Below are 27,549 nucleotides of genomic sequence, written 5' to 3' on the forward strand. Positions count from 1 at the left end.
TGGACAACCACACATGACCGCCCAGTGAAAGTTGTAAATAGTGTGCTCCTCTCTTGCTCCACTGCTAGGAAGTGATTAGAAACTCCGATACAAGTTTTGATCACTTCCTGTTCGCATTAGTTTCTGTTTTACTGTAATCCATTATTTTGCTTTTTAATACACAGCCTTTCCTATCTCTACACGGATAAAGTGAGCGATTTTTGTTGTTGTAAGTTTCTCGATTTGTGGTGCCCCTGTAAATTACGGTGAAAGTGCAACTAGGCGGGTGACGCATGCCCGGCCCGGCAGTGATCGAGAGAAGGAGAAAATTCGTCAACCCAGTGCACCCTCGCGAAGCCCCAAGCACACGATGAAACAATGGGCGATGTTGTGAAAAGTGAATTATTAATTTAAAACGCGGCAAGCCATCACCCTGATTACCATAAGCAATATCTGCGCACGGTGGCAGTAGCACAGTAGTGACCAGCCGACAAAAGCATTTAGAAGAAACCGGAGCAAGTAGGACACCAGCGAGGAGCATGTGTGCATTTTCTCCCGTGGCCGCCATTTTAAGTCTCCAACAGTGTTTGGCAGAGTATTTCGATAGTGTGCGCACTGGCATCGGTCCGGCCCGTTCCCGGATGTCGAAGAATTTTATGTAGTTTTGTGAGCTTCACGGACCATCACACGCGCGCACTCATCGAAAAGAAAACCGATCGCGGTCCTCGTAATTCGAATCCCCGTAGACTCTGCCTGAGCGCGCAGGGGTTATCTGTGCGCTCCTTCCGGGGAGAAGAGGCACCACGATGGCGTACCAAAAGCCGGCCGATATCGACGGATACGTCACCCAGATGGCCAAGGCGGACATGCGCGTGAAGGCGCAGCTGGCCGAGGATCTGGTGCTGTACTTGAGCGATTCGGAAAACTCGATCGAATGCACCGATCTCGGGCTGCTCATTGATGGGCTCATTCCGTGGATGACCGGAAGTCACCATAAGGTAAGCATTGCATGTTCTTTTCCTTTTCCCACTTCCTCTCTTTCGTGTAAAGAATTTATGACCCAACTTCCCAAAATGGGCCCGATCCCCCACCAACGACGACGACGACTGTAAAGAAAAATGCGAAACATTTTAATGAACCACATGGTGGGACTGACGACTCCGCGATCGAATGGGGGTAAGGAGGAAGGCGATCTACGCGACGCGACCACGGACTATTATGGCCACCAGTGTCGCCAAAAAAAGGTTGTGGTTACTGGCTCTCCGGAGAGGTAAACCGGGGCGGCCACCGATGGGGTGGCGCGGTGACGCGATGACGATTTGAGCTTTCATTGCGACGCGGCCAACACACAACACTACACACTCTGCCCTCCTCCAGTCGGCGCAACCTTCGTTGGGGCAACTTCTCGAGAGGCCTAGCACCGCTTTAAAGGCAGCCCTCGCAGCAAACCGGTGGATTTTGGTTTCGCTTGCCGCTGAGAGGAAGTAGCTTCGCTGTGGCCGCCATGTCGTGGTCGTCGTCTTTTTCTCGCACCTCAAGGCCCGTGACGTGATCTAGCGCTGCGTGTCTCGCAACTTTTGCATCCCACCGCATCACTCTCCGCCCAGCCGGACTGTGTTACTGTGTGTTGGTCAAAGAGGTCTCCTGTGCACTGTTTATGGAAACGACCTGTAGCGAGAACTTGTGGTGCGAGCCTCGCCACGCAGCCACCTGTACTAAATCTCTGTCGGTCTGGTCGTTCCCATCGCGAGAAGGATCACGAGCTAGCGAGCATTCCTAATTCAAGCTCTGCGAGTTCTAGACACAGAAAGTGGCACTATCGAGGGCCTAGAGGTCAGCCACGTCGTTGTTGAACTGTATGTTGTGTTGCCCGGCTCCATCCGCGCGCCGAAGGTGGTCGTCAGCCTTCCCAAACAACCCTGAAACGGTCGGTGACAAGTGCTGATTAACCTCTCCAGCACCTTTAGAGATTCTGGCGCTTTTCAGTAGTTTTTTTTCCAAAAATGAAACGAAATTGTAATCAATAGCATAGCCTCATAAAAACAGACGCAGTTGGAAATGTGTAGGAAAGGTACCAGTGCCTGGTAGCACACTCCGTGCCCCAGGGTTTTTGAAAACTGTTTCGAACACATTTTATGACGTCAAAGTATTACATCATATAACAACAGTTGTAAACACGCCGCGAACACAAGTAGGCCTGTAAGGGGTATTTTTGTACTAATAAAGTGATGTCTTTCGGCACAGTAACTACTAGCGAAACCCACCGGGGAGTAGTGTACGAACTTTTCCAGTGGTAAATAATTGTTGCTGTAATTCAACTTAGGTACGTTACATATGGTACTGTTCAGAGGAACGCCCGGTACCATGTCGTTGCATTATCTTTGACATTTTTTCGATAAACACGACAACACATGGTCGCGCTCAACCAATCACTCTCCTGAAGGTTCCGTCAAATGAAAAATACAAACTCCCCGGCTCAAACGGGTCAACCAGGTTTTTGTCACATAAATGATACCGCATCAAAGTCATCCTTGTTTCACCGGGCGCGGAATGTGTTTATAAACACTCCGTAATCGTGGGGATACCTTTTTTCGCCGTTTGCTTCGTTTCTGGTTTATTGTGTGGTAATGAAGAGCAAGCAGATAATAGAAACATGCCCACACTCTATCTAGAACTGTAACTTGCGCCGTATCTTTACAATTACTTATCTTACATACGTTCCGCATCGAATAGTCACAGTGATACCGAGAGGTTCCTTTCAAACTGCATACCATCGTAGCAGCCGGTGACACGTACGCCCGGTGTCGCCATCGGTTGACTTTCGCTTATTTCATTAAATGTTCTAACCATCGAAAGAGAAATATTATTTAGTTACTGTACTATGAAGCGTTTTACGAAGGAGAGTGATTGTGCGATTATTTACATTTCGATTCTTTCGCCCAAAATTAAACCTCACCTTTCGACAATATTTTAGAGTTCGAACGCAAGACTCACAGTCTCAGAAAAGATCGTCGGTTAGAGCCCATTCTCTCGCTCCCTAGAAGCTGCTCCGGTGTAGATTGTCTCGACAAAGGAACAAAAGCCAACCCCCTGCAGGCCTGGTTCACAAGCGAAGGTTTGTCGATCGATCTTGCGTTTCTGTTTTAAGTTGGTCACAACCCAGTGCGGCCCAACCCCATTGGCCGACGGTGGTAGAGTTTGACATGGCCCAGTCGCGGGTCATCGATCGCGCATCACGTCGCGTGTTGTGTGCTTATGATGATTTGGTGTTTTATGATATTTTGCATCGATTCGTCAGTGGGGAGCAGCAGACGGCCTCTATCCTTGCGGTTGCGTTAGCGCTCGTCTTCCATTCCGCGATTGGCCATATTTACAAATCAACTCAATTCTCTGCTGTGGTGTGGGGGGAGGCTTAGGATTGTGGAGGACGTTGTCGCGCGTTCTTTAGTGGTTCATAGAGAGCCCCAGATGCAGCTAGCGCGCGTGGCTTGCCGCACGGCTCGCTGCATGTTGAGGAGTCGCCAGAGTTTGTAAATGGAGCGCGTCAGTCCGACTGGTCTGCGGGGGTTATTGTTGTCACTCTGTTCTTGCCAACGATTACACACTCTTAACACCCGGCCTCTGGAACTGTTAAGACACAGGCCTATCACTCCTAGTAGAAGCGTGTGTGCGCGCCCGCCCGCGAGATGGTTTTGCGCAAGTTCTCGTAGCACATCATCATTGGTTCAATTGAAGGAAATGGACGTATTGTAGCCCTGACATTTGTGACCCAGCCACCGAGTTGTTGTGGTTCATCAAGAGACTGCTCTGCCTGCTTCCAAGTGATCTTCTATTACGTTTTCTCCTTTCACTAACAAACCTCGACATCACTGTTGATGCTTTGCATAAATGCCAATAAATTTTACTGTTTTCGCTTTCGTTGTAGATCGCACAGCGCGCCCTTGAGGCGTTTACCGAGCTGATCGTTCGGTTAGGGCAGGATTTTAACGCGTACACCTCGACCATTCTGCCGCACGTGATCGACAGACTCGGCGACAGCCGTGATACGGTGCGGGAGAAGGCCCAGCTTCTGTTGCACAAGCTAATGGAGTGCCGGGTGGTGCTCCCGCAGTCCCTACTGGACAAGCTGAACGTCTGCTTTAAGCACAAGAATTCGAAGGTGCGCGAGGAGTTCCTGCAGACGATCGTCAGCACACTCAACGAGTACGGCACACAGTCGCTGTCGGTAAAGGTGTACATCCCGCCGATCGTCAGCCTGCTGGGCGATCCGTCGCCCACGGTCCGGGATGCGGCCATCCAGACGTTGGTCGAAATTTACAAACACGTCGGTGATAAACTGCGGATTGATCTGAAGAAGCGCGAAGTTCCCCCGACGAAGGTGGCCATTCTGGAGCAAAAGTTTGACGAAGCACGTAACGATGGGCTGCTGCTGCCGTCGGCGCTTACGGTGCCGGCCTCGGCCGGTGGTGGTCATGACGAGCTAGACCGAGCGGCCGTGGTCGAGCGACCGACGAGGCTAGTGAAGCGCACTCCTTCGGCGGCCACCCCACGGAAGCCATTGTTCGAATCGGGACAGCAGGGCTCGGGTGATCTAATGCTCGCGGCCGGTGCCGTTTCGGTCGATGTGTTCGAAGCGTCGTTCGAGAGCGTACCGCAGCTGACCATCTTTTCGCAGCGTGATATGGACGACCACATGAAGTCGATCAACACGCTGATCGGGGACAAGAGCGTCGACTGGGAGAAGCGCGTGGACGCGCTGAAGAAGATCCGTTCGCTGCTAATGATCAACATCCAAGGCTCGCCCACCTTCGTGCAGCAGCTGAAGGATCTATCGATCGCGTTTCTCGACATCCTGAAGGAGCTCCGGTCGCAGGTTATCCGCGAGGCGTGCATAACGCTCGCATATATGAGCAAGGTGCTGAAGAGCCGGTTGGACCAGTTCACGATCTACATCCTTCAGGAGTTGATCAACCTGATCCAGAACTCGGCCAAAGTAATCTCCTCGTCCGGCACGCTCGCACTCAAGTTCGTGATACGGTACACGCACGCCCCGAAGATCATTCCGATCCTGACGCAGAATCTCATGCTGTCCAAATCGAAAGACATTCGCAGCTCGCTCTCGGAGCTACTGATCCTGCTGTTCGAGGAGTGGCCTACGAAGGCGCTGGAAAAACACAACAGTCTGCTGCGGGAAGCACTCCGCAAGGGCATCGGCGATGCGGACAACGACGCGCGACGACACAGTAGATGGTAAGGCGCCCAGCCCGTTCGGTCGCTAACGCAGAATCGTTCATAATCGGAGATGCTTGCTTCTCGTTGCAGTGCGTTTTGGATCTTTCGAAGACACTTTCCCGAGCTGGCCGATAGTCTGTACGGGTCGCTAGACATTTCTACGCAGCGTGCCCTCGAACGGGAGCGGGACAATCTCGGAACAAACGGTACCAACTCCATGAGCGTTAGTCTGCGTGGCAGTAACAGTAGCTTGAACTCTGTCTCTGGTGGGGTGATAAGTATGTGTTGAATGTTTTCATCATTATTTCCCTGTCCCAGTCCCGGTCCCGGTCCCAGATCATCCAGTTCGCTCCTCTGTGTCCATTACACGCGATCATAAACATCATTTCGGATACAGACATGTGGTGTTCCCCGTTCTAAAACCCGGGTTGGCAATGCTCGCGACCAAAAAGTGTTTCACAAAATCAAAGCTAACCCCCCAGAGAAAGCCAAACACGCAGAGCGTCGTAGGCTGATTAATTAGCTTCCCGCGCACACCCACCATGTCCTCCCTTTGCATCCACCCCTTGCCCAATGTGCGTATGGACTGTCCGGGCAGCAGGCGGTGCACCTTGCGAATGGCGGCTCATTTGTTTACACATAATGTTGTTCTTTTATTTTCGTTTCATTCTCCTTCACTCGCTCTCGATTCTCTCAACCAACCCCAATTCCCCAACCTCATCCAAACTGACTATCTGCGCTGTGTGTCTCGTACGAATGATTCACGCATCGCATCTGTGGTTCAACCACAACATAAAACAAACCCATCATCGCACAAACGTCGCGAAATCGCCACCGCACATTGGTGCACTAATTCGCTGACATGTCTCAACAATGCCCAATGGCGCTCCTCGCCCAAAGAACGAAGGCAATCGTCCGGGCTGCGGAGTCCCGCGACTGCACAACCACCAGGTAACTCGCCCTCGAAGGTTTGCTTTTTGTGTGCACCCTTTGTAAATACAACTGCACACTCTGTCTGCACGCTCTGTCTTTCCCAAGCTGGCGTAGTAGCCGCTGCTTGACGCGCGGTGGCCCGTCGTCGATCTTTGCTTACTGTGATCCTTTCTTTTGCGTTGCGCTTGCTGTCTTTCCTTTCCGACCTTAATATGCTTAGTTATGCACCTATATCCAAGTACTCATTGATGTAAAGCAACGCGATCGTCGATCGTAACAAGATCTTCTTTAAAATTTACAACAATCTCGTTTCTCTGTTTCTGGTTTCGTTTACACACTTTTATGCACCTTCTCTTTTACCGGTACCACCACTAATAGTAAATAATAACATTTTCCTCTTTTTCCTCTGTGAGTTTCAAACCCTTTTAGGGATTTCGTTTTTCATAGTTTCTGTTGCAAATAGAAACTTCTTTTCACGCTTTTTTCTAATAATCTCTACTGTGTTGATAAGCTCGCCGTGCACAACAACGTTTTTGATGATGGTTTTTATCCTAGGTTGTACAAGAGTTTTACTAATCAAGCCTGTGCGTCTCTCTTTCTCTGTCTCTCTTTAACTGTTTTATCTCTTTTTCTTTTACAACACTCTGGTTGCAATCGGACTTATCATCTTCACAAACCACGGAATCTCTCGAAATCTTCAAATCTAAATGGGTCTAACAACAACATAAAAAATCGGCACTGGGAACGCCATTCATTTCCCTTACCAATAATATCCTTTATACCTCGGCTATTGCCTCTGTTTGTGCCCCAATTTGTGTGTGTGGTCAGTAGCGGTGCACGCTACCAGTGTTAGCACGGAAAACCTTACCACAGTTCCAGGAACCGTTTCCGGATCGTCGTCGTCCTCTCGTTTGCAGCGGGCTCCTTCACTGCCGAGGACGTACAACCGCAGCAACCGGAGTGGCATACCGGTGGCCACGACTCCCCGGGACTCGAATCCACAGCCTCCACAGCTGCAACAACAACAACTACAGCCGCTTTTTAGAGGTTGTAAATTGGGTTCTTCTCGTTGGGCGCTGGGTGTTGTTGTTGTTTTAATATTTTTTGCCTTTTTCTGGGGCCTGTTGTGTCTTTTTACATATTTTTATGTACACTTTTGTTGCTTCCTTTACTGTTCTGTTTGGTTTGGTTTTGCGTTTCTTTTATGGTTCATGTGGCTTCTCTCATCCGCTCAAACGGCTCATGCTTTTATGTTCTTACACTGTAACCATCATTTAACATGTTTGTATGAGTTCTCAACCCCACTGTGAACGTCTGTCACTGTCTGTTTCGAGTGGGGCTGCCAATTTTATTTACTTTACTACTAACCCGCTAACTACCGGCGTGATCGTGTACCATCTCTCCATGTGTCCATGCTCATTCTGTTCTCTTTCCTATTCTTAATTCCTCATTGCTGCGACTCATGCGTCACTGGGCGCGTCTGCCTGTGTGTTGTGCCACGCGCGCTCCAACTTACACGCACTACGCAATAATACACGCGCGCTACGCAAACGCAGCGGGAGCTGCTGCCGGTGGCTTTCGGAGTGTGTCCGCGGTCGATACGGCCGCAGCTCAGCGGGCACGGGCCAGAGCACAGTACTCCACGCTGGCCAGGATGAAGGTGACTTCCGGGACGGCATCGCTGCGTAAGTTGTGTTTCCACTTTCCTCACATATGATGGGTGGGTTACCCCGGAAGAGGTTGACCGTTGGATCATGTTTAGTTTTTGCTGCTTTTCGTTTCATTTCGATCATCTGCTTTTCGACTAACGCCAACATTATTTTTTTCCTTACTTTATTCGATTTTAAACCTTCGACCCGTTTGTGCATGCTCTATTCGCGCGCTCGATGTGTTGTGGAAACTAACAACTGATCGTTTGCTTCTCCTGGATGTGCTTCCTGATCTGCTAATTCCTGGGGACCGATGGGACGGGAAATATGGTTCCATTAAACAGAAGGACACTACGCGCAACAAGGTAAGAGAGAGAGAGAGAGTGTTACAACAAGCCGCTAACAATATTGAATTGACCCCATTATGGAAACGAAAAATAAACCAGTATTGGCACCAAAAAAACTTCTTTATTTACTGTTTGAAACCAAAATGCATGCCGCGTGCGTATGGTGTTCGATCAATTGGCATTTACATTGCTTCCGGTACTAACCTATCATACGCGTGTGTAGCTGCTTGCGATTGGAGTGTGTCACGTACAAATGCTTTCTTCGAACTTCATATAGATTTGCGTCCACACACATGATTCAATTTAGTACAATGATGCCGCAATCCACACACATTCTCGCTCACTTTCACTTACTTTCAACTTTTGTGTGCCGTTTTCTTTTGTCCGACCCGATTACCTCTCCGATCAGCACGTGCTAAAAAGACACCGACAGCATCCGCCTCATCCGCTGCCAACACGGTTACGCCACAGCAACCTCCCACACCGGAGCGTAAGATCAGATCGCGCGCAGGAGTGTCACAGTCACAGCGTAATTATCATCTAAGGAGCGCGTCCGCCGCCAATCACCATCTTAGTTTTCTAACAATTCGCACCCAGAGTAGCAGAGTGTAGTGTGCCTTTCTCTCCCTTTCCCCGGTGATTGTTGGTGGGGAACGTTGTGGAATAATCCGAATAACGCTTTCGATCCTCTTCCCCATGTGTAGCCACATCACGGAGTACGTCGCCGTCGAGCAAAATGCGTGATCTTTACGGTGGCGTCACCTCCGTCTACCGCCAGACGGGCACCGTGCCGAAGAAGGCCCAATCCGGCATACCGCGATCGTTGGCAAACTCTCGGGAAACTAGCCCCACCAGGTGAGGCTCGGAACAGCTCCACCGGACAGCTCGTTGTGGCCATTTTATTGACCAGTCCGTTCCGTACCGCAAAAATTATAGGTCACAAACTCAGTTCGGTTCGCTGAGACGCCACGCGTACGGTACGAGCAGCCCGCGGAGACCGCCGCTCAATCCGGGGCGCCCGGTGCTGGCCCAGAAGATTCTCCAGCAGAGCCGAGAAGCAGAGAGCGCCCTGGCGGATGCCCTGTCCCCGGGCGACGAGGCAGACCTGGCGTGCGCAGACTTTGCCCGGCTCGGGCTGCACCGGAAGATTTCGCGCGACGAATCGGACGAAAGCGAAGCGTCGTCCGTGTGCTCGGAGCGGAGTTACGATTCGTACCGGCGGGGCAATGATGTGAGTGCGGAAAAAATGGGCCACGTAAAGTAAGCCTAATATTCTTGCTTCTGTTCCCGGGGTTCCGTTTTTAGTCATTCTCGTGGAATGGCTCGCGAACGCGCCTCGACAGCTCACGGCCGGCGATCGAGGATATCGAAACGATCATTCAGTTTTGCGCCTCGACGCACTGGTCCGAGCGGAAGGACGGGCTGGTCAGCCTAACGCAGTACCTCAGCGAGGGCAAGATGCTGACTCAGCATCAGCTCCAGTGCGTGCTCGATCTGTTCCGCAAGATGTTCATGGATCCGCACATCAAGGTATACGCCCTGTTTTTGGACACTGTCAACGAGCTGATTCTGTCGCACTCGATCGATCTGCACGATTGGCTGTTCATACTGCTGACGCGTCTGTTCAACAAGCTGGGCACCGATCTGCTGGGATCGATGAATGGGAAGATTTGGAAAACACTCCAGCTCATCTATGAGTACTTCCCGTTCGATCTGCAGCTACAGTGTGTCTTTCGGTAGGTCATCGACACCCCCCGGATGCGGCTGGTGCACTCTTCTCATAGCGTTTCCCTTTTCCATCCTAGAATTCTGGTTGACAATGCACAAACACCGAACGTCAAGACACGCCAGGCCACACTCCGCTTCCTGACGCAGTTGGTGATGAACTACTGCACCGGGCCACAGTTCGTGGTGCACCCGCAGAACCAGCAGGTCATGAACCTCGCCATCCAGAAGATCATCCAGACGTCGCTTGATCAGAAAAGTATCGAACTAAAGTCGCAGGCACGCCAGTGCATCATTGCGCTCTACAATTGTAACCCTTCTCAGGTGAGAGGAGGGATTATATGGGCGGCGGGGAGTTGTGCATGTTGTTGTCCCTAACGTTGTGCCTCTTTCCGTTTTGCAGATGACAATGACACTTGGGAACCTTCCAAAACAGTACCAGGACACGGCGCGGGCATACATTCAGCATAACATGAGAAGAAGCGCTTCAGGTACCACAGCCCGCTTCAAACACACGAGAAGAATCATGTCCCCTTGGCCATTTGTGTAGATCCATACTTTGCCCCAGTTCCCCAGTGTAGCGTGTAACGCCCGTAGCGTGCGACCGTGATTAACAGTCCCTCTTTTCCTCGTTTTCCGTTTCACATTTCCGTAGGCAACGATAGCCCATCATCACCACTGTCGTCTTCAAGCCCCAAACCATTGCTTAGCCCTCAGCAAGGGCCCTATAGTTTACAGAATATCGCTAGTAAGTTAATCGTTTTCGGGCCCTCCGATTCCTAGCTAGATCCTTTTGTATCTAACCGAGCGGTCCAGCCATGCGTTAGGGCGGCCACCATTTCGGGTAATTTACTGCTGCTGTTGCTACTAACCTTGTCCCAATCACTAGGTCCCCGCTCGCGGCAGGCATCGGTGGAGGTACCGACGGAATCGATGAACACGGAGGAAGTGTACAAGCACCTCCGCAAGACGACGGCCGAGATACAGAACTACAGCTTCGAATCCAAGCTGGACATGAACGGCAAGGATTCCGGCATCGGCAGCCAGATCGGGGACCGAGATCCCCACAACAACAACGTGATGCTACAGTCGATGACGGTACTCGAGACCGGTGGTGGAGTTGGTGGGCTCGGCATTTACGGATTGCCATCGAACGGTATCAATGGCCATATCGTGGCAGGATTCGGAGGGTAAAGTAGCCGCTTGATCGAAGCGAGAGCGCCAAAGCTCATGTGCATTGTTCCTTTTTTCTCCTTCTTTGGTGTGCAGTCTCGAAAAGGACGATTCCTGCAATGGATCGAAAACACAGTCCGCCACGACGACGGAATCGAACACGCCCGAAAACACCGTCCGGTTAGACGGCATGGACCTGGCACACAAGACGATAGCCCAGCAGCAGCAGCAACAGCAACAGCAGCCTCGCTACAGCCTTGCGGAGAACGGCGAGGTGGTACTGGACAGTAAGTAACGGCAGCCGGCAGAGGGATGCGGTTGTACATTTTCACCTCTCATTCTATTGTTGTTGATCCTAAATACCAGAAGGTGTAAAGGAAAATGACGTCATCAAGGCAGCGATCCTGCTGTCACACGAATCGGCACCGGAGGTCACGAAGCAGGTGTTAGAGAATCTACGAACCTGCATCAAGTACGGAACGTGTGAGCTACCGATTAAGAACTTCAAGTAAGTAGTTGTGCCATGCTTTACACGTCCGCCCCCGGCATTGAACACTGCTGATCGATCTGCTTCCTCCGCCAGAGCAATCATGAAGATGTTGTTACATCTGATGGAGTCGCAGAACAACGATGTGCTGATAGCAGCACTCCACACGCTGGGCCGAATCGTGCGCAGTGGCAACATGAAGGCCTGTTGGAGCAAGTTTCTCGAGTTGATTCTGTTGAAGATTATAGACTGTTACAAAATTAGCAAGGAGGTAGGTGTTCGGGTGGCCTTTGCGCCGATTCGATTGCACCGATCATCACCGACTTCTCGCTCGGCAGGTATCGCGCGAGATTGACATAATTGTTGTGAAGATTGCGAACGTTTTGCCGCTGGACGTGTCTGTCAACATTCTGAACCCGGTGATTGCGACCGGCGAGTTCCCGGCGAACTTGTGCGCCCTGAAGATCCTCACCGAGCTGACGCACAACCAGGGCAAGGGGCTGACCGATAATCATCTAGATAGTATAATGCCAAATGTAGCTAGGGTAAGAATTCGGCGGTGGACACGGGTTTGGGCGCGCGCAGCACTGTCTTAATGCTTTGCTCAATTTATAACTTCCCTCTAGCTCGCTGATGATAGTCAATCGATGGTACGAAAGGCGGCAGTATTCTGTATCGTGAAGCTGTACGTGGTGATGGGCGAGGACAAAGTGAAACCAAAATTCTCTTTACTGAATGCGAGTAAGATAAGGTAAAAACGCAGCGCGCATTCGTCTCCCGGTCCAGCCAATCTAAATTTTACTCTCCCGCAGATTGCTGAATGTGTACATTGCAAAGTCCCAGGGCAGCGGTGGTGGTAGTGCCGGAGGCGGCAACAGCCGGACGGGAGGATCATCGGCGACCACCACGACGGCAATGTCATGATCCAAAAACGCCAAGTGATTACTATTCAAAGGACGCAAATTCGCTAAACTGCTCTGTAAATTCCGTAGAAGCATCGCCGTTATTCAGGAGTAAAACGTTATTTATCGACCGCCAAGGCGTGCGCACCTCAACCTACTTCCGGCTTCCGGTTCGAGCTATAAGCGCCTAGCCAGCCGCCCTTCTCGGTCTCTTGGGCCCGTTTTGTATGTGTCCTTCCAACTGGAATACAATAAGTAAGGCCGGTTTGCCACAGTTTTAAGACGTGTGTAGCGCTTAGTATAGAGACACCGCTAGTGTGACGATAATGTGTTTTGATCTTTACTATTATCGTTAACTTTACACTCGGTTGTGCTCCCCAGACCATATTCCAGATCATGTGGGTCTCCCTGGTCCTTGTTTTTCTTTTGTTGGTTGGGTCGCTGCTGTTTCGCCGGCCGATGGTGGTTTGATTAGTGTGCGGTTTTATTTTATACACTGATCGTCGATCGTTCGCAATGGTATCACGTGTAACAGTAACTACCACACTTGTGAACCACACCAACAACACAAAAACATCTTGTTCGCACAAGGTTTGTCCGCGTTGCTCTGCACTCTGTGTGTGTCGCATCGGGGAAGACGACCAAAACGGCCAAATAATGTATCTTGAACCTTATGGCCAAACTCGGTAACGTTAGTGACTTGTTTTATATCTAGGAGCGTGCCCCGGAACACGAACGGGAACAACCGGCATCGTCCCGGTACGCGCAAGCTGCAAAAGTATTATACCTGCTGCTGACTATCGTTTTATATTTTCTTCTCGTTATTTTTTTGTGGCCGTATGGTGGCCCTGCGGTGTGGAAGGAGTAAGCAAGAGAATAACTATTAATGTGTGACGTGCAACTGCGACTCGCTTTGTGCACGCGCGACCGTACAGGGCGATTGACAGAACTGGACGTGGGAGAGAGTGGCGGGTGTTAAAGACGCAACCTTAGCACGCAGCAGCAATGAACCATCAACAATTATAGTACCTTTGTTGGAAACCACTCGAAACTCGAGAGTAAACTAAGAGAGATGGCGTTAACCCCGGGATCCGAAAATGAGAGGTGAATCTTTTGGATACCGAACCACGTAGAGTGCAGAGAAAGATGTCCTGGCAAAACATTATACTTTCCAGTAGAGAGAGAGATAGAAAGCAAGAAAGAAAGAAAGAAAGAAAGAAAGAAAGAAAGAAAGAAAGAAACGCAGAAGCACGAGAGAGAAAGACCTCTGCTCGGGATGTCTAGTCGCGTAAACGTTAAGAGGAAGAAGGGACATTATTGGGTGTTTGATCATCTCTTGTATCACGGCATAAAGTACGATTGAAGAAATGGAGAAAAAGAGAGCGAGAGACAGAGAACGATAATTGTAAACTGTAGAATGTGCTAATATTGAAAAAAAGGTGGCAACGATCGATAAACGATCGCTAAGGAATACATTCAAATGATTTGAAGATAAAAAAGAAAAGGGTGCGTCGAAGCTTGGAACACGATCGAAGTAGGCGCGCACGTCAGTGTGAGTCGCGCACAGAACCCAGAACAACCAAGTGAACGAAATAGATATATAGATCGAAAGAGAGAGAGAGAGAGAGAGTAAGAAATGGAAAAGGCAAGCAAATACTAAAGCATTAAAGTTGAACAATTAATTATTAAACCCTTACTAATAAAACAGGAAAAAGACGACAAATTAATAGAAAAGAAGATCCCAGAGAGGGTAGCGATATGTTTGTGTTTGCTCTTTATTATACTCTTTCGTTTTCTCACCGCTTACGTCGATGCATTTTGTAAATTCGTTTGCCAGAAAGCCCCTTTGGTAAAAGGTACAGCAAAATGCATCGACCAAAGAGGGATTTATGAAAAACTTTCATATTTTTTCAATGTTTATCCGTAGAATGTTTTTAACATTTGCCATTTGATACATATTATTTCTCTTCAGCTCCTTCAATTCCCAACTCGTTGATCGGTAAGTGATCATCGTTTTTTGCTGCTTTTGTGGTTTGTTTTGTCATCGTTTCTGTGTGCTTCTGTTTTTATGTTTAGTTTTCTCTTGGATTCATCATTTCTTTCTGGTACATCTTCTAAGATGCGTCTGAGGGCCCTGTTATTATGCCACCATCGTTCATGTTCATGTTAAATACGAAAAACACGGATTAGCGTACGCTTTCGCATCGAAGAAAATGTGTTTTATGTGCAGCGTGTAGTGCATTCGAATTTGAATTAAGAATGAAATTGTTTTTGCGCTCGCCTAAGTTCAGAAAGAGAACGCTTGGCTTTGTTAATTACCGTTAATTTGTTGTGCCCCTGTTGTGCCCCTCAGTTGTCACGCTCTCGCATTTCGTTCTACTCGGTAATGCACTCGCCGCACGCCCCTTGGCAAGCCGCAGGAATTGTTGCCTTACTTCTTGTTCTCATCAGAAACATGCAGAGCATAATCTTTCCCGTCTCGGTTCTAAACACTCCGTTTTGCGCTAAATGTGTCAAGAAGAATCAATAATGTTTGAAGTAAAAAAAAAGTTTCATTCGCTTCGCCTGAACAGAGAGAAAGAGAGAGCGTACGAAAAAGAGGACAAAGATCTGAGATCTCATGTTGGTGCGATATACATAAGCGGCAAGGGACACCCATTATCAAACTGAAGCTCTAATCTCTCTTATTACGTAATCGTAATTTGTGTAACGTAATGTGACAAAACAAAGTAGGAATATTTTTGTTAGGACGCGCTGCGCAAACATCGGACACTTACCTCTCACGTACAAAGGCGCAGGAGAATAATAAATAATGGCGATGAAAAATGTAATTTATCCGCGTACGGTGCACCCCGTTTAGTGAAGAAGATTAATCCGCCATCCAGCCCTCAACGAGCTGGTGCTGGTCGATGAACTGGTCCAGCAGTTCGATCAACGGGGCGTAATACCTGAGCATGCTGCCCGCCGAAATGTCCTCCTTCCCGGTCAGCTCCTCCCGCACGTCTGTCCAGTGTACGGAGGCACCGAGGCCCAGCGCTTGGCGCACACTTTTACCCGCCTTCTTCGACCCGTACAGATCGCAACGGTGCAGTGGCATCGGGATCTCGTTTGCGTCCGGATCAGTGTTGCCCGCCGTTCCGTACAGGGCGCTCCGGCACAGTCCCTCGTAGATCTGGTAGCTGAGAAAGCTGGCCAAAAAGTAGCGCACAAAGGGCGTATTGTCCGACAGGTGATATCCGGCACCGGCATCGAACAGTTCATCGCGCTCGCCCTGCCGTTCACCGGCCTCACTCGGCGGAGCACGAATACCCTGTTCGTGTTCGAGCAGGTACCAAAAGTAACGGTTCGCGTCACGCCGATAGTCGACGCTTCCGTCAAACAGATCCCACCGGTACACGTCCATCAGGTACTCGAACGGGATGGTCGGCACCTTCGACAACGCCATCCGCAGCAGAAAAGCATAGTCGAACGAGTTGAGCCCACTTCCGCCCACGAGGTCCGCCCGAGGGGGCGCCATGTGCTTCGAATCGAGCAAACCCAAACGCACGAGATGCTGCGGTGTCATGGCTGCGAGGAAGATGGCATCACCGAACGCTTCCTGGAAGGCGGCCGTGGTACCGTCGCGAAAGATGGTCGGCTGTTTGGCCGCCGCTTCCATGTAGTACACGATGTGACCCATCTCGTGCACGACGACGTAGAAATCCTGCACGGCCGTGGCGGCGTTCGACGGGCACACAATCATCCGGTAGTCGTCGCCGTCAAACATGTTGGCAGCCGTACCGTGGCACTTGATCGCACTGGTTACGTTTCCAATGAGACTTTGTTTCCAGAACGCGTGACTCATACGCTCCAAACCCATCGAGGCGTAAATGTCCTCCGCCCGGCGCACGAGATCCGCGGCGGACCAGTTCGCGCTCGCAAACTGCCGATCGATGTCGACCGCGTTCGGGATGATGTCCGGACTGTACGAGATCCAGCTGTGACTCCACATCCCTCCGAGCAGGTGTGCTGGCACCAGACCACTCTCATCGATGCGCCTTGCCTCGCCAGGGTACCGTTGGCGCACGAAGTAACGAACCACGGCGTGGAGTTTCTGGTAGAACGGTTTCACTTCCTGCCACAGCTGGTGAACCTGCAGCCGTAGGTCCGGTATTTCGAGTTCCTCGCGCCAACAGGCCCCCACATCACGCTGATTTGCCCCACGCAGGCAGCCGGCATTCATGAGACCGATCAGTTTAGCGTACGGTTGGCGCATCGGTGGCCCGACGGCCATTCGCCACGATTCCCACGCCCACCGCAGGATCGTGGCTTCTTCCTCGATACCGCACAGATGCACACCGCCCAACATAAGCCGCTCCAGATCGGGTTCACCGTGGAAACAGGTCAATTTCCTCATGCCGGTGACACGGTGCGGTGCGGTGTAGAGGCCGACGGACGATAGATCCAACTGTGTCACCGCCAGTCCCGGATGGCGCACGAAGGTGTTACTCGACAAAAAGTCACCATCCGGTAGCTGATGGTGGCGTTGGCCGGCACCACAGTCGGCAGGAATGCAGACTTCAGTCTCGGTGTAGATGCGTTGGATGAACGCGGTCAATCGGGCCATTTCGCTGGAAGAAATGGACACGGAATCATTGGAATTCGGTCGGCCACCCGGCCTCTAGCGGCGTACCTTAGTTCCTGGTGAGTGTTTCGTGCACCCCGGCACAGCAAATAATAGGCCCGATCGTACGGCCATCCGTACTGCCGGTAGTTACTGCCTTCCTCGCAGCTATGATACAGCCACATCGACTTGCGCTGAGCTAATTGGACCATGCTCTCGAGCGTAAACGCTTCCTCGTGGGAGTCCCCGCCGTGCGGTGGTGTGCTGGTGGTAATTTCAAAACGAACCGAACCGAAAGACACCAAACGTTACCGAGAGCACGGGACAGGAAGAGAGCCGTTTCTCTGCCGTACCTTAGATCCCAAGCGTATTGTGCCGCTTCATGGTTCAGCGATTGTAATTCCGCGTTCATACGCTCGAACCACGCTTTCGCATCCGTTACTACCGTTCCGGTGCAACGCACGACCAGGCGCCCCCATCGGTGGCCGTTTGGAAAATTGGAAAACCGTAAAACAGGATGTTTCAATTAGCACGCGCAACGGACGATTTGTTTTATCCCTTTTTTGTGCCAAACGGGCACAAAATTTAATCTATCGTAAAACGGTTAATGCTTTTTTTGTGGGTAGTCATTAATTAATGACTGCGCTGTCTGTGGCCTGGTGGCGGCGTACCATTTCCGACTGGTCCGGAGGCGTTCGGTGAAATTTGGTAAAACACTTGAATGACTAGAACCACTACCACTAACGGCCACTGGATGCACAAATCATGGCGACGGGTGAACATCGCCGTCGAGAAATGTCCCCTTGTGCACTACTACCGAACACTAGAGAGGGACTAAACGCGCCATCCAACGGACGTGTCATATTTATACCTTTTGCGGCTTTTACCACGCCGCCGCTAGATCTGCTGGGCGGGCAGAGTTTCGGATAGTTGAACTCTGATTTCCCCAGAGCATCGAACGGAGCATGTCCAGATGGATATGTCCAGCCTGTTCCAGTGAAAAGTACTCAAAACATTTAGTTCTTTCTGTTAATGGCCGTGAGGCAGCTTAGGTTCCTAATCTTTCGAGCGCGAACAACAAGAGCCCCATTCTCGGGCCGTCGGCCTGAGGGTAGGCTTTTACAAGCTCTCGGTAAGGTGGTTTGGTGGAATTTAGATTTGAAAGCTTGGTCATCGTCGTGAGCCTCAGGCAACCGTCTTTGGATAGCGTTTCGTTATAGCTTTAACACGGAATTTTTAAATCATGGATCTAATCATACGCTAAAGACGCCATACGTTGGGACACCTTCTATTTGAATTTCACCGCGTACAAAGGGAGTCAATGAATGTGAGTAACCCCCTTTCCAGGGCCAGATTGAAACGCTGCTCCTCAGAATATCCCTCCCCCGCGCTGGTCGTGGATCGTCAACCGAAAAAAGGTTGCCGACATTTGCACAGTGATAAGGTAAAATGAAAACTTATGTAGCTCAATTTGTTCGGATTTATCGGTGATTGATTATTTATTGGTTTCTTTGCGTCGGCGCTTGCGGTGGCAGCTCGCTCGGTGGAAGGCCTAAGCCGAACGAGACAAACATTGGTGGATGGTGGTCGTGAGTGCATAACATCGTATTACTTTTTGTGTCCCAGATTAGGGTGCTTTTATTGCTGCTTTCTTCCCCAATCTGGGGTGGTTACACGTCGCATGTTATGAAACTCACTAACAGATGGAAAATAGACCGGCCCGGTGCAGGGCGCAGGGGATTTACTTCTTCAACAGCTGATGTCTGAGGATGAAGAACGGAGCACCCAGTCCGGAACCGAAGAACACGATGAACATAGCCGTCAGCTTGTACCGGTTGGTGAGGCTGAAGGGAAGGTTCTACGGAGCAGAAGAATACCGTCGGTCACAACAATCTCGATCGCGAGTGCAAATATTCGCTTTCATTATGTAATGCGGACGCAGTGCAAACACTTACCTCGCCAGGGATTCCACCGTGCGAGTGGGAGTATCGGACCAGATTGGTCATTCCGGTGCGGGTAACATTAGCGGCGCGGGCAAACATTTTGATTTCCTGCAAAAATAGAGTTACGATTGTCGTTCGTTTCGTTTTCCTCAATCTGAAGCCGAACTTACCCTGGCAAAGGCAACTTACCAAAGTTTATGGCAGAATGGCAGAAGGTGGATAAACGTCAAACAAAATCGCGCAGGTTGCTGCAACGAAAAACAATGGTGCCACAACTTTCACCGGGGCAATCGGAAACGAAGATGAAAAATAATGCGGGACTCATTTTCAAGGTGGTTTACAACTTTTCTAGACAGTTTATTTAACTATTTTCTATGTCAGTGCAATTTACAGAAGCACTATTATTATTCAGTGATTAAACTTTATGCGAAAATCAGGTTTAGTTTTGAGAGTCCGCTTTTCAAATATATCTTCTCTGTCGACAGGTCGCATTGCAAATGACAACAGTAGCCGAAAGTCAACGGAGCGGCCCTCCAAAGCGCAAGGTTGGAAACTGCACAGCAAAGCACAGTGTGTCGCGTAGCGGTATCCGGTGTCACTGTTCGCTCTGTGGTGCCATGCACAAACAACTAAGAACAGTCAAGGTGCGATAGTAAAACAGGCCCACCGGAGAAACGAATCCGCCCTCGCCGTGTTAGGGGGCTGCGCGTAAACGCTGCAAATTATCAAATTATACAGGGTTCTGCGCCAAAGTACCACGGGAACGAAGGAGCTGCTGGATTTTCAGTGCAGCTGCGATACATCCGAAAACTAACAGAACGGCTCGGTTCGTTAAAACACAGATCGCTGTGGTTGGTGCTGTTTGTGATACGCGTTCGGAACGTTATATTGCGGTCACCGTTACTGTCTGAGCGAGCCATCGTCGGTGTTGTGTGGCTGCCCAGTGTGTGAGTTTGGCTTATTTTCCGGGAGTTAGCAGCGGGAACGCGGGCACCACCCTTTGCCACGGTAGAGCTGAAGTCATCGCCGTTTGGTCAAAGTCTGCTGACTGGATGCAAAGCTGGCACGGTGCTAGCCAGTGTACGCTCTAAGTACTCGTTCCGGGTTTTGGCTGTCGGAAGACTAGCCGCACCGCAGCATCAAAGCTAACCAGTATCGTTTGGCGTAAACCATCTGCCAGTGTGCAACACATCGAAAAGGCTTATCACAATGGATAAAAGAAAATTATCGTAAGTACGATTCGTCGCGCGAGGGTGCCTACATGACGTACATACGAGTGGTGCATACATTCCAATGGTCAAGGTACCATATAAATGATTCTCCCTCTGGAGAGAAACGCGCAGAAGAAAGTTCACATCGCCAGCGTTTCGACTTTTGCCACTTGGCGCATGGAAAAGCCGTGTAGCCGTGGCATAGTACTAAATACTGGCAAGTATCGATTTTTCCACCAGGCAGCAGCGCACTGAAGGGCTGCTTGAAAAATGTTGGACAGTCACCGTGAAGTGGAAACTCGCCCAAACGGGCACATGTCCTTGTTAGTGGTTTACTGTGACTTCTCGTGCGAATAAGGACAAATCGCTTAACCATACGTGTATCCTAATGAGGCGCACACCACACTATCGCAGCATGCCTTGTGACTGTTTTGGTGCGTTAGGTTCGCCCAAGGATACGGCGTTTGGCGTACGATACAGGGTCGGTTGCTCACGCACACTACGAACGGGTTGTGTTTTTCAAGACAACATCTTGAGGTGGAAGGAATCCCCGGAGCAGCTACGGCAGCAGACCATTTGGCAGCACACCGTTAACTCAGCCTATCGCACATTTCTTTTCCCATGCCACATGATGAACAAGCACGTACCCGAAGGTTCCTGGTGTTCGTTTACACTTTCTTCTTGAAATTGTTGCTACATTATTGAAAAACATCTTTAGCTATTGATCTGTACCAGGCGTTGCGTTTTCCTAGTACACCAAGTAACAAAGCGGCAACGGCGTGACTCACGCACGGCACGCAAATGATTAATTAAGCGATTTGCAAAAAAAAAAATCATCACAGGCTCTCGGTTCCGAAACTGATAAGCAAAACGCATGCACGAAAGTGTTGAGGACATGAAACGAAACACAAACAGTATGTGCCCGATTAGTACGTCACGTTCGATTTAGGCAATCAATTTCGGTGTTGTGTGATTTAACGTCGTTTTGCGTCGTTCCATGGCGCTATTTCTTTTCATGCTGTGTGTTTCTCTTCCTCTGCGCACATGTGAACACATACGCAGAACATCCGGCGACACCCTGTACCTAACGTTGGGACTGCCCAAAACGGCCACCGCCGATGAGATCAAGAAAACGTACCGGAAACTGGCCCTAAAGTACCACCCAGACAAGAACCCGAACAACCCAGACGCAGCGGACAAGGTAGGCAAGGACTCGGCACGGCTGGAGCAGCGGCGATCCAATTGTGCCACTCTTCCGTTTCGTTTTAGTTCAAAGAGGTCAATCGAGCCCATTCCATACTGAGTGATTTGACGAAGCGAAACATCTACGATAATTATGGGTCACTTGGATTGTACATTGCGGAACAGTTTGGTGAAGAAAATGTCAATGCTTACTTCGTCGTTACTTCGCCTACCTGCAAGGTACGTGCCGGGCCGGCCAACCCGGACCGAATACAGTGTGTCTCCGACCGGGACACGAAGCGTTATGTGGCTAATTTCCGATTCCGTATTTTGATCGATTCCAATTTAGGCGTTGTTTATGATTTGCGGTATTATTACGGGATGTTACTGCTGCTGCTGCTGTTGCTGCTGCTGTAACTTCTGCTGCGGAAAGTACAAACCCGTACCGCCGGAGAACGCTGGCGATTATCATCATCTGCACGTGAGTACACGATTTCGTATCGGTGACATTCGGGCGCCAGGGGTTAGAAAGCATTCTGTTAGCCGCTTGTTGCACCCCTACTATTTGCGCACTCAAAACGCCGCTGCTTGCATTATGCGCGAGGATTAGGCTACGAACGATTCCCAGGGTCGTTAAATCTTCTATCAATGTGTGCGCAACGGTGCGACAGCGGGATGCAGCGGAATACGATGAAGGGGATGGGTCCTCCTGGGTTGTCGTGTAGGGAACGTGATCCTTTCGTACGACTATCGTGTGAAGTGTGTGTTTGTGTGCGATAAAAGTGTCTAAAATTTTTACTCTAACCGATATTAGTTTGGTTTTTGTTCTTCTAATTGGCTGTGCGTAGAACGAATTGGTCAGGCATTGATAGGTCAGTTGGCCCCCGAAACGTAGCGAATAAGAAATCGGTTGTTCCGGTTCGTTCGGTCGCGCTAAATCACAATCCTTTGAACACAAAAAAAGATAATATTGCTCAACAATTAGTCTCATGTTATCATTGGTCATATCATCCGTTCTTTTGATTTTGTTCGATCATCCAAATTGGCCCCTTATTTTCTGTTATTGCACTGCACTTCTAACGATCTCTCCTGTTGCGTTGGCCTGTGTAGAAGCGAATTGACTTTCCCCGGAACACCCGGGTCTGGCTGACCATTCCTTGGCGTATTCATCATTCAGACACCTCATCCACACGCGCCATCACCGACTCAATGTTATCACGCTACGTTTCCATCATCCGGTTTTTTTTTCTACATGCTGTTTTTTATTCTACATTTATCAGAGAGATGGTGCCAGTAGTAGCAACGCAGGGGAAGGATCGGCCGTCACAGAACAGCCATCGCGAAGAGTACGTATTGGTTTATCATTTGTACACCTTTTGTTTCGTTTATGTGGCCATTTATTACTATCTCATCTCATCCCATCTTCATCATCATCGCGCACGTTTTCCCTTTTTACTACTGATATACTACTAATCGTTTTGGTTCATTTCTCGCTTCGAATCACAACATCTCCCCATTTGTCCACAAGATCCGCTGCTCATCTCGTGATCGAGAGAGATCGTGTTTCACCATTTCACTTCACGTAGATTTGCTCCTTAACACCCGTTTTTAACTTATTTTCTCTTTTGTTTTCTCTTCTTGTTTCTTTACTTAGTTGGAAACTATTTCGTAGACAAAATGTGTATTAAATTTAAAAGTAGACAACCCAAAACAGAAACGAGCGAGAGCGAGCACCACGGGGTCTAAAGTTGTTGAGGGAAATTAACACAACTCATTACTGGTAGATGTAATGTCATTACTGTGTGTAACGACGCAGGGCGCAGTTGTGTGGGTCAATTGGACAAATAAAGGCTCTGGTGGTACTAGTTAGCGGTAGATAGATAGCGTTAGCCATCCCAAACAGATACAGAATTCCAGCGATCTTGTAAGACATCACGTTAAAATCAGTATCATCGACAGCCGACGTCGCTGTTGACCCTAACCCCGGAATGTAATTGAGTTTGCGTTATAATATTGAATGGTAAATAAATCGAACGTCTTCGGCCGTCCCGAAAGATAGAATGCGGTGCGTCTTTCGTTCGGCGCGGCTCGGGGTGTGTTTGGCCGGCGGACATGGTAAACGGGGTTGCGTTGCTAATCATAGTATAATCGCTTTGTTGTGTTGTTGATGCTCCCCGCAGTTAATTAGTTAGTAGCACACGTGCGCGCACACGCGTAACTAACCCGGTTTGGGGTCCATAAATTTTTGATAACAAGTCATCGCGTACAAGCCAAGTTAGTTGTTCCCGGTACGTCCCCGGTTGTTTCTCTGTGTGTGTTCGTCTGGGGGGTAGAATAGAAAACAATAGGCGGGTAGTTGTTGTTTGCTTTGCTTTTGCGTGTTTGTGTTCCCGCAGCAGCATTGGCATTGGCGCGGGCACGCGCTCCCTCCGATCGATTGTGTACCCGCCCCCCGATTAATGTGTGTTTCTTGTTGTTGTTTTAGGAGGACCTGGCAGATCTGGAGGACAACGGTGGGGGCAGTGGCGGCGGTAACCCGGTAACGGCACAACCGCAAGCCGGCCAGGCGCAGGGTGCCGGCATGCCGGTGTACGCGATGCCTCCGCCATCGGCCAATCCGACCAATCCGTTCACAGGGTCGGCCGCGACCGAGAGCACGGGCCTCAAGACGGCCAATCAACCGGTGTACACACCTGGTAAGGCGTTGCTTTTTTTGGTTTTTATTGTGTGTGCTGTTCCGGACGGGCAGAAACTCCGGTTCAGTTGCCTGCCTGACTCATTCTTCGACGGTAGCCGACCTTCCATACACTGAATGTGCCATATCTGTTGCGGGTTGCTCGTGATCGTTCGTGTTTGTGTCCAACGGCTAACGAGTTTAACGCCTATTTCTCCCATTCCTATCATTCGCCGCCATCGATCGGGTTGATCGGAACTCTCTACCATAGGACACTAAAATGCATTTCGGAGCATCCGGTTCGCGCGGTACCACGCGGCTTCTCACGTTCAGACAAAACCAAAACAGAATAAAATGGTAAACTTTGCCTTTCTGCTCTACGACATTACTCTCACTCATGTAGGTATCCTTAGACGGTGCAGTTCTGTGCATGCCATTACACGCCTCCTCTCGAGGATCGCCTTGATTTGTTTGATCCGTTTTCATTCACTTGTCCGTTGTTGTTCGTTGTGCTTCAAACTTTCCGCTAGTTTGGTGACCTAATAGAGGAGAGTTTATTAGACAGGGTAGGGGCGCATGAAAAACCGTGTACTTTCCAACGCATGATAAAGCACAGGCAGAGCAGCAGAATGTGGTCCACAATGCACGCCGCGCGCCCTCATCATCATCACGCTTCCGGTTTGGTTTTGTGTTGTAGCACGACGCCGCATGCCCGTCGATCGATACCCGTTTTACTTTTTATATTTTCCCCATATTGCGACCAATTACTAAGGAAACCGTTTGTGTTTTGTGCACCATTTCTGACCTAGGAGATTTGCTCCAGTTTTGAAGCTTTCCCCCAACGGCAATCGCGAGGGCTCTCTTCTAATCGGAACGTGATCATCATCCCTCCGTGCCACGATCGGCAACAGCACGCACTTTCGTTGTTGTTGTTGTTATTAAGTTGTGCGCTCGTTGTTCATCGTCCCCTTTTACACCCATCAGCAACGTTCTACAAGGCTCTCGAATCGTAGCAATTGATGGCATGTTCCCTCCGTGTACAATCGCCGTAAGTAAAACGTGCGAGATGCACACCAGTCGGAAGCGGTCGCGAGAGACTCATGTTGCAAGCTACAAGAACGTTAAGTTGTAATTAGAAATTTAGATGTCGCTGCTGCTGCTGCCTTCCTAGTAGATGTGTATGTGTAGTGTTCGCACCCCAGGATCGAAGCGATCGTCGAGTCGAGTAGTATTGACATTAGAAACACTCTCCCATTGCTCTTCATCCACGCCGGACGATGTTAACCGATCCTTTTTCTCCCGTTTTAGGTATGAAGTGAAGCTGTTAATCGTCGCCATTAATCATAATGTTGTGTGTTTGTGGTTCTCGTCGTGCACACGCTCGGTTAGCCAGCGCTCGGCGGGTGTGCCCGGTCCGAAACTCGCTTCGCTCGCCGCCGCTCCCAGCGCAACCTATCACTCCTGCAGCGGATTGCACGGAACGTTGGACAAGAAAACCAAACAAACAATGTATTGTAACAATAATAACAAATCGTAATACTAGCGCAGATAGCAAGAGAGAGCGAGAGTTTGTGTGTACGTGGAGGATGTTAAGAACAATCGAGAGAATACAGCGAGAGAGAGATTGAGAGCCAGAGCGAGGAGATATATCTGTTTTAAGAAATATTTATACGTTAAACGATTGAGCAAAACAAAATGCGTGTCCCGGCACCAGTTCCTCTTTATATCTCTCTTCTTGTGAGATATTTTGCACACAGATATGCACTTCACCCCAACACAGCTGTGGGGCTTTAGTCGATCGTGTGATGTGTGTGTTTTTGTCTTTTTCGATCGTGTGATGTGTGGTGGTAGACAAAAATCAAAATCAAACTCCTTACCACATCATGTGTTTTGCTGTTACTACTAGAAAAGTATCAATAGAGGGAGAACGGGCCACCGTGGGACTGTGCCCCGGGGACGCTTTGTTTTAATTGAACACACATCCCGTGAGTCGGACACATCGGGGTCGGATGGAATCGCTGTGTGGGGGTACCCTCCGGGCGCACTGATTGAAGTTGAAATGAACGCGAACATTACAAGGTACAAGGAAACGGATCGGAAAAGACACCTAGTGGAAGGGAAACACGGAAGACATGAATCCCAATGGAAACCGCTAGTAGCATGAGGTAGAGCGAGAGCCAGAGAGAGAAGCTAGGTTATGTTGGCAACGATCAACAATAAACAACAAACTCCGTTTTACGCCCTCATTTATTGAGTGTTCAGATTCAGACTTGAGATTTTTGCAATTCATATTCGCTTCAATTTCGGGACAACGAGCTGCAGGGAGCGTTAACTTTACGTCGTCCAGGACAGACCTGCTAGGCCGGCGAAGAGACTAGCCCAACAAATCTAAGGTCACACGTAGCCGCTTGTTATGTTTTGTGTAGCATCTCTTGTATCTCCTCAGCGTGGCAGAGAAATCCAAATCACATCCCGCTCCAAGGATGGACACAAATTAAACAAAGAACAATACACATATATATACACTCACAAAAATTCATATATCTTATATCCATTTATCCCGAATTTCCAAAGCATTCGAAGCACGGTCGGGATCGAGCAGCCTCACCCGGCATTGTTAGCAGTCGTCTGTGTTGTTGTTGGTGTTCTCTCTAGGCGTGTGTATTAGGCGTACAAGATGTGTAACTCAGAATTCAGGGGGCGCACCTAACGAGAGGTAGGAAGAATCATCGACCGCCATCATCCGACCGCTCTTGGGAGGCGAAGCGTCATAAGGACGACGACGACGCGCGCGGACACGATGCGAAGAGCCCTTACAATTTAAATACTGTAAAAATACGCGAACACGAAGGAGCGCAGCACCAACGGCGGCGTGCCGGTCAAAAACCCGGCGAACCTCAATTTCCAAAACAATTCACGGCGCACCGACGACGTGTTACGATAACCCCGATTCTCTAACTCTAACGAATGTAATAATAAACAAATCCTAAGACCTGAACGACGAAACATTCATTGCCACACGTACGTGTTATGCAAAACAATCCAACCCAAAAAAGGCGCAGTCCACAAAATAGAGCCCCGCGTCAAATAAAACTGGAAACAATCTCTCTTTCTCGAGCGTCCGCTGTGCGCTCTGTTGTCTATGCCTCTGCCGGAAGATGATACACACCCACGATGTTCTATTCTTTTCCAGGTTCCCATACAAATTTTAAACATCAATAAACGCTAGGGACTAGTTTCTGTGTTCCGAACTTCCGCCTCGATGGTTTGTTGCATTGCTAACTGAACGCGTGGTTCTTCTATAGTAATCGGAAGTCCGCCTTATCTGGTCGTACGACGCCCCGCGAGATGGAGCCGCGATTGCGGTTCCTGGTGATCCTCAAATGATCATCCGCACAACGTATGGATTCGAAAACCACTCGGGAATGTACCGCACCGCGTGAATCACGCTTGAAGCTGTGAAACTGTATGTTGTAAACGAAAATATTCCCGTACGCCTCGGTGTGCGT

General features: G+C 49.6%; 4 protein-coding genes across 13 annotated transcripts; 2 read left to right on the forward strand and 2 right to left on the reverse strand.

Moving 5' to 3' along the window:
• The first annotated feature begins 785 nt into the window (after positions 1 to 785).
• LOC131206183 (CLIP-associating protein) lies at positions 786 to 14,405 on the forward strand. Its single transcript, XM_058198624.1, has 21 exons — positions 786 to 977; positions 3,905 to 5,229; positions 5,302 to 5,435; positions 6,097 to 6,162; positions 7,707 to 7,829; positions 8,138 to 8,158; positions 8,550 to 8,669; positions 8,845 to 8,995; positions 9,077 to 9,371; positions 9,446 to 9,876; positions 9,946 to 10,189; positions 10,269 to 10,356; positions 10,447 to 10,471; positions 10,531 to 10,613; positions 10,755 to 11,055; positions 11,135 to 11,325; positions 11,405 to 11,546; positions 11,622 to 11,796; positions 11,864 to 12,070; positions 12,152 to 12,276; positions 12,338 to 14,405. The coding sequence occupies exons 1-21, from the start codon at positions 786 to 788 to the stop codon at positions 12,447 to 12,449; spliced, it is 4,551 nt and encodes a 1,516-aa protein (XP_058054607.1). The 3' UTR covers positions 12,450 to 14,405.
• Positions 14,406 to 15,296: 891 nt separating this feature from the next.
• On the reverse strand, positions 15,297 to 17,797 carry LOC131215932 (angiotensin-converting enzyme-like). Its single transcript, XM_058210327.1, has 4 exons — positions 17,776 to 17,797; positions 17,384 to 17,471; positions 17,100 to 17,294; positions 15,297 to 17,037 (listed from the first exon to the last, which is right to left on the reverse strand). Exons 1-4 carry the CDS (start codon positions 17,795 to 17,797, stop codon positions 15,297 to 15,299), a joined length of 2,046 nt encoding a protein of 681 aa, XP_058066310.1.
• An 845-nt stretch (positions 17,798 to 18,642) lies between these two features.
• LOC131216381 (cytochrome c oxidase subunit 7C, mitochondrial-like) lies at positions 18,643 to 19,194 on the reverse strand. 2 transcript variants are annotated; one of them, XM_058210859.1, is made up of 3 exons: positions 19,144 to 19,194; positions 18,986 to 19,081; positions 18,643 to 18,888 (listed from the first exon to the last, which is right to left on the reverse strand). In XM_058210859.1, the coding sequence occupies exons 2-3, from the start codon at positions 19,070 to 19,072 to the stop codon at positions 18,772 to 18,774; spliced, it is 204 nt and encodes a 67-aa protein (XP_058066842.1). In that variant the 5' UTR covers positions 19,073 to 19,081; positions 19,144 to 19,194; the 3' UTR covers positions 18,643 to 18,771. The 2 variants fall into 2 exon arrangements, with proteins under 2 accessions (XP_058066842.1, XP_058066841.1); XM_058210858.1 differs by lacking the exon at positions 19,144 to 19,194 and having other exon boundaries at positions 18,986 to 19,137.
• A 522-nt stretch (positions 19,195 to 19,716) lies between these two features.
• LOC131205800 (dnaJ homolog subfamily C member 5 homolog) lies at positions 19,717 to 27,136 on the forward strand. 9 transcript variants are annotated; one of them, XR_009156768.1, is made up of 9 exons: positions 19,717 to 20,202; positions 21,247 to 21,385; positions 21,454 to 21,606; positions 21,716 to 21,847; positions 22,647 to 22,712; positions 23,852 to 24,062; positions 24,312 to 24,439; positions 24,850 to 25,088; positions 25,349 to 27,136. XR_009156768.1 is itself a non-coding variant. In XM_058198055.1 (7 exons), the coding sequence occupies exons 1-7, from the start codon at positions 20,183 to 20,185 to the stop codon at positions 25,357 to 25,359; spliced, it is 732 nt and encodes a 243-aa protein (XP_058054038.1). In that variant the 5' UTR covers positions 19,717 to 20,182; the 3' UTR covers positions 25,360 to 27,136. The 9 variants fall into 9 exon arrangements, 1 of the variants encoding a protein (XP_058054038.1); XR_009156770.1 differs by having other exon boundaries at positions 24,312 to 24,397; XR_009156769.1 differs by having other exon boundaries at positions 24,312 to 24,397; positions 24,853 to 25,088.
• The last annotated feature ends 413 nt before the right edge of the window (positions 27,137 to 27,549 follow it).

Source organism: Anopheles bellator, chromosome 1 (genome assembly GCF_943735745.2).
Source record: "Anopheles bellator chromosome 1, idAnoBellAS_SP24_06.2, whole genome shotgun sequence".
NCBI classification, from domain to species: domain Eukaryota; kingdom Metazoa; phylum Arthropoda; class Insecta; order Diptera; family Culicidae; genus Anopheles; species Anopheles bellator.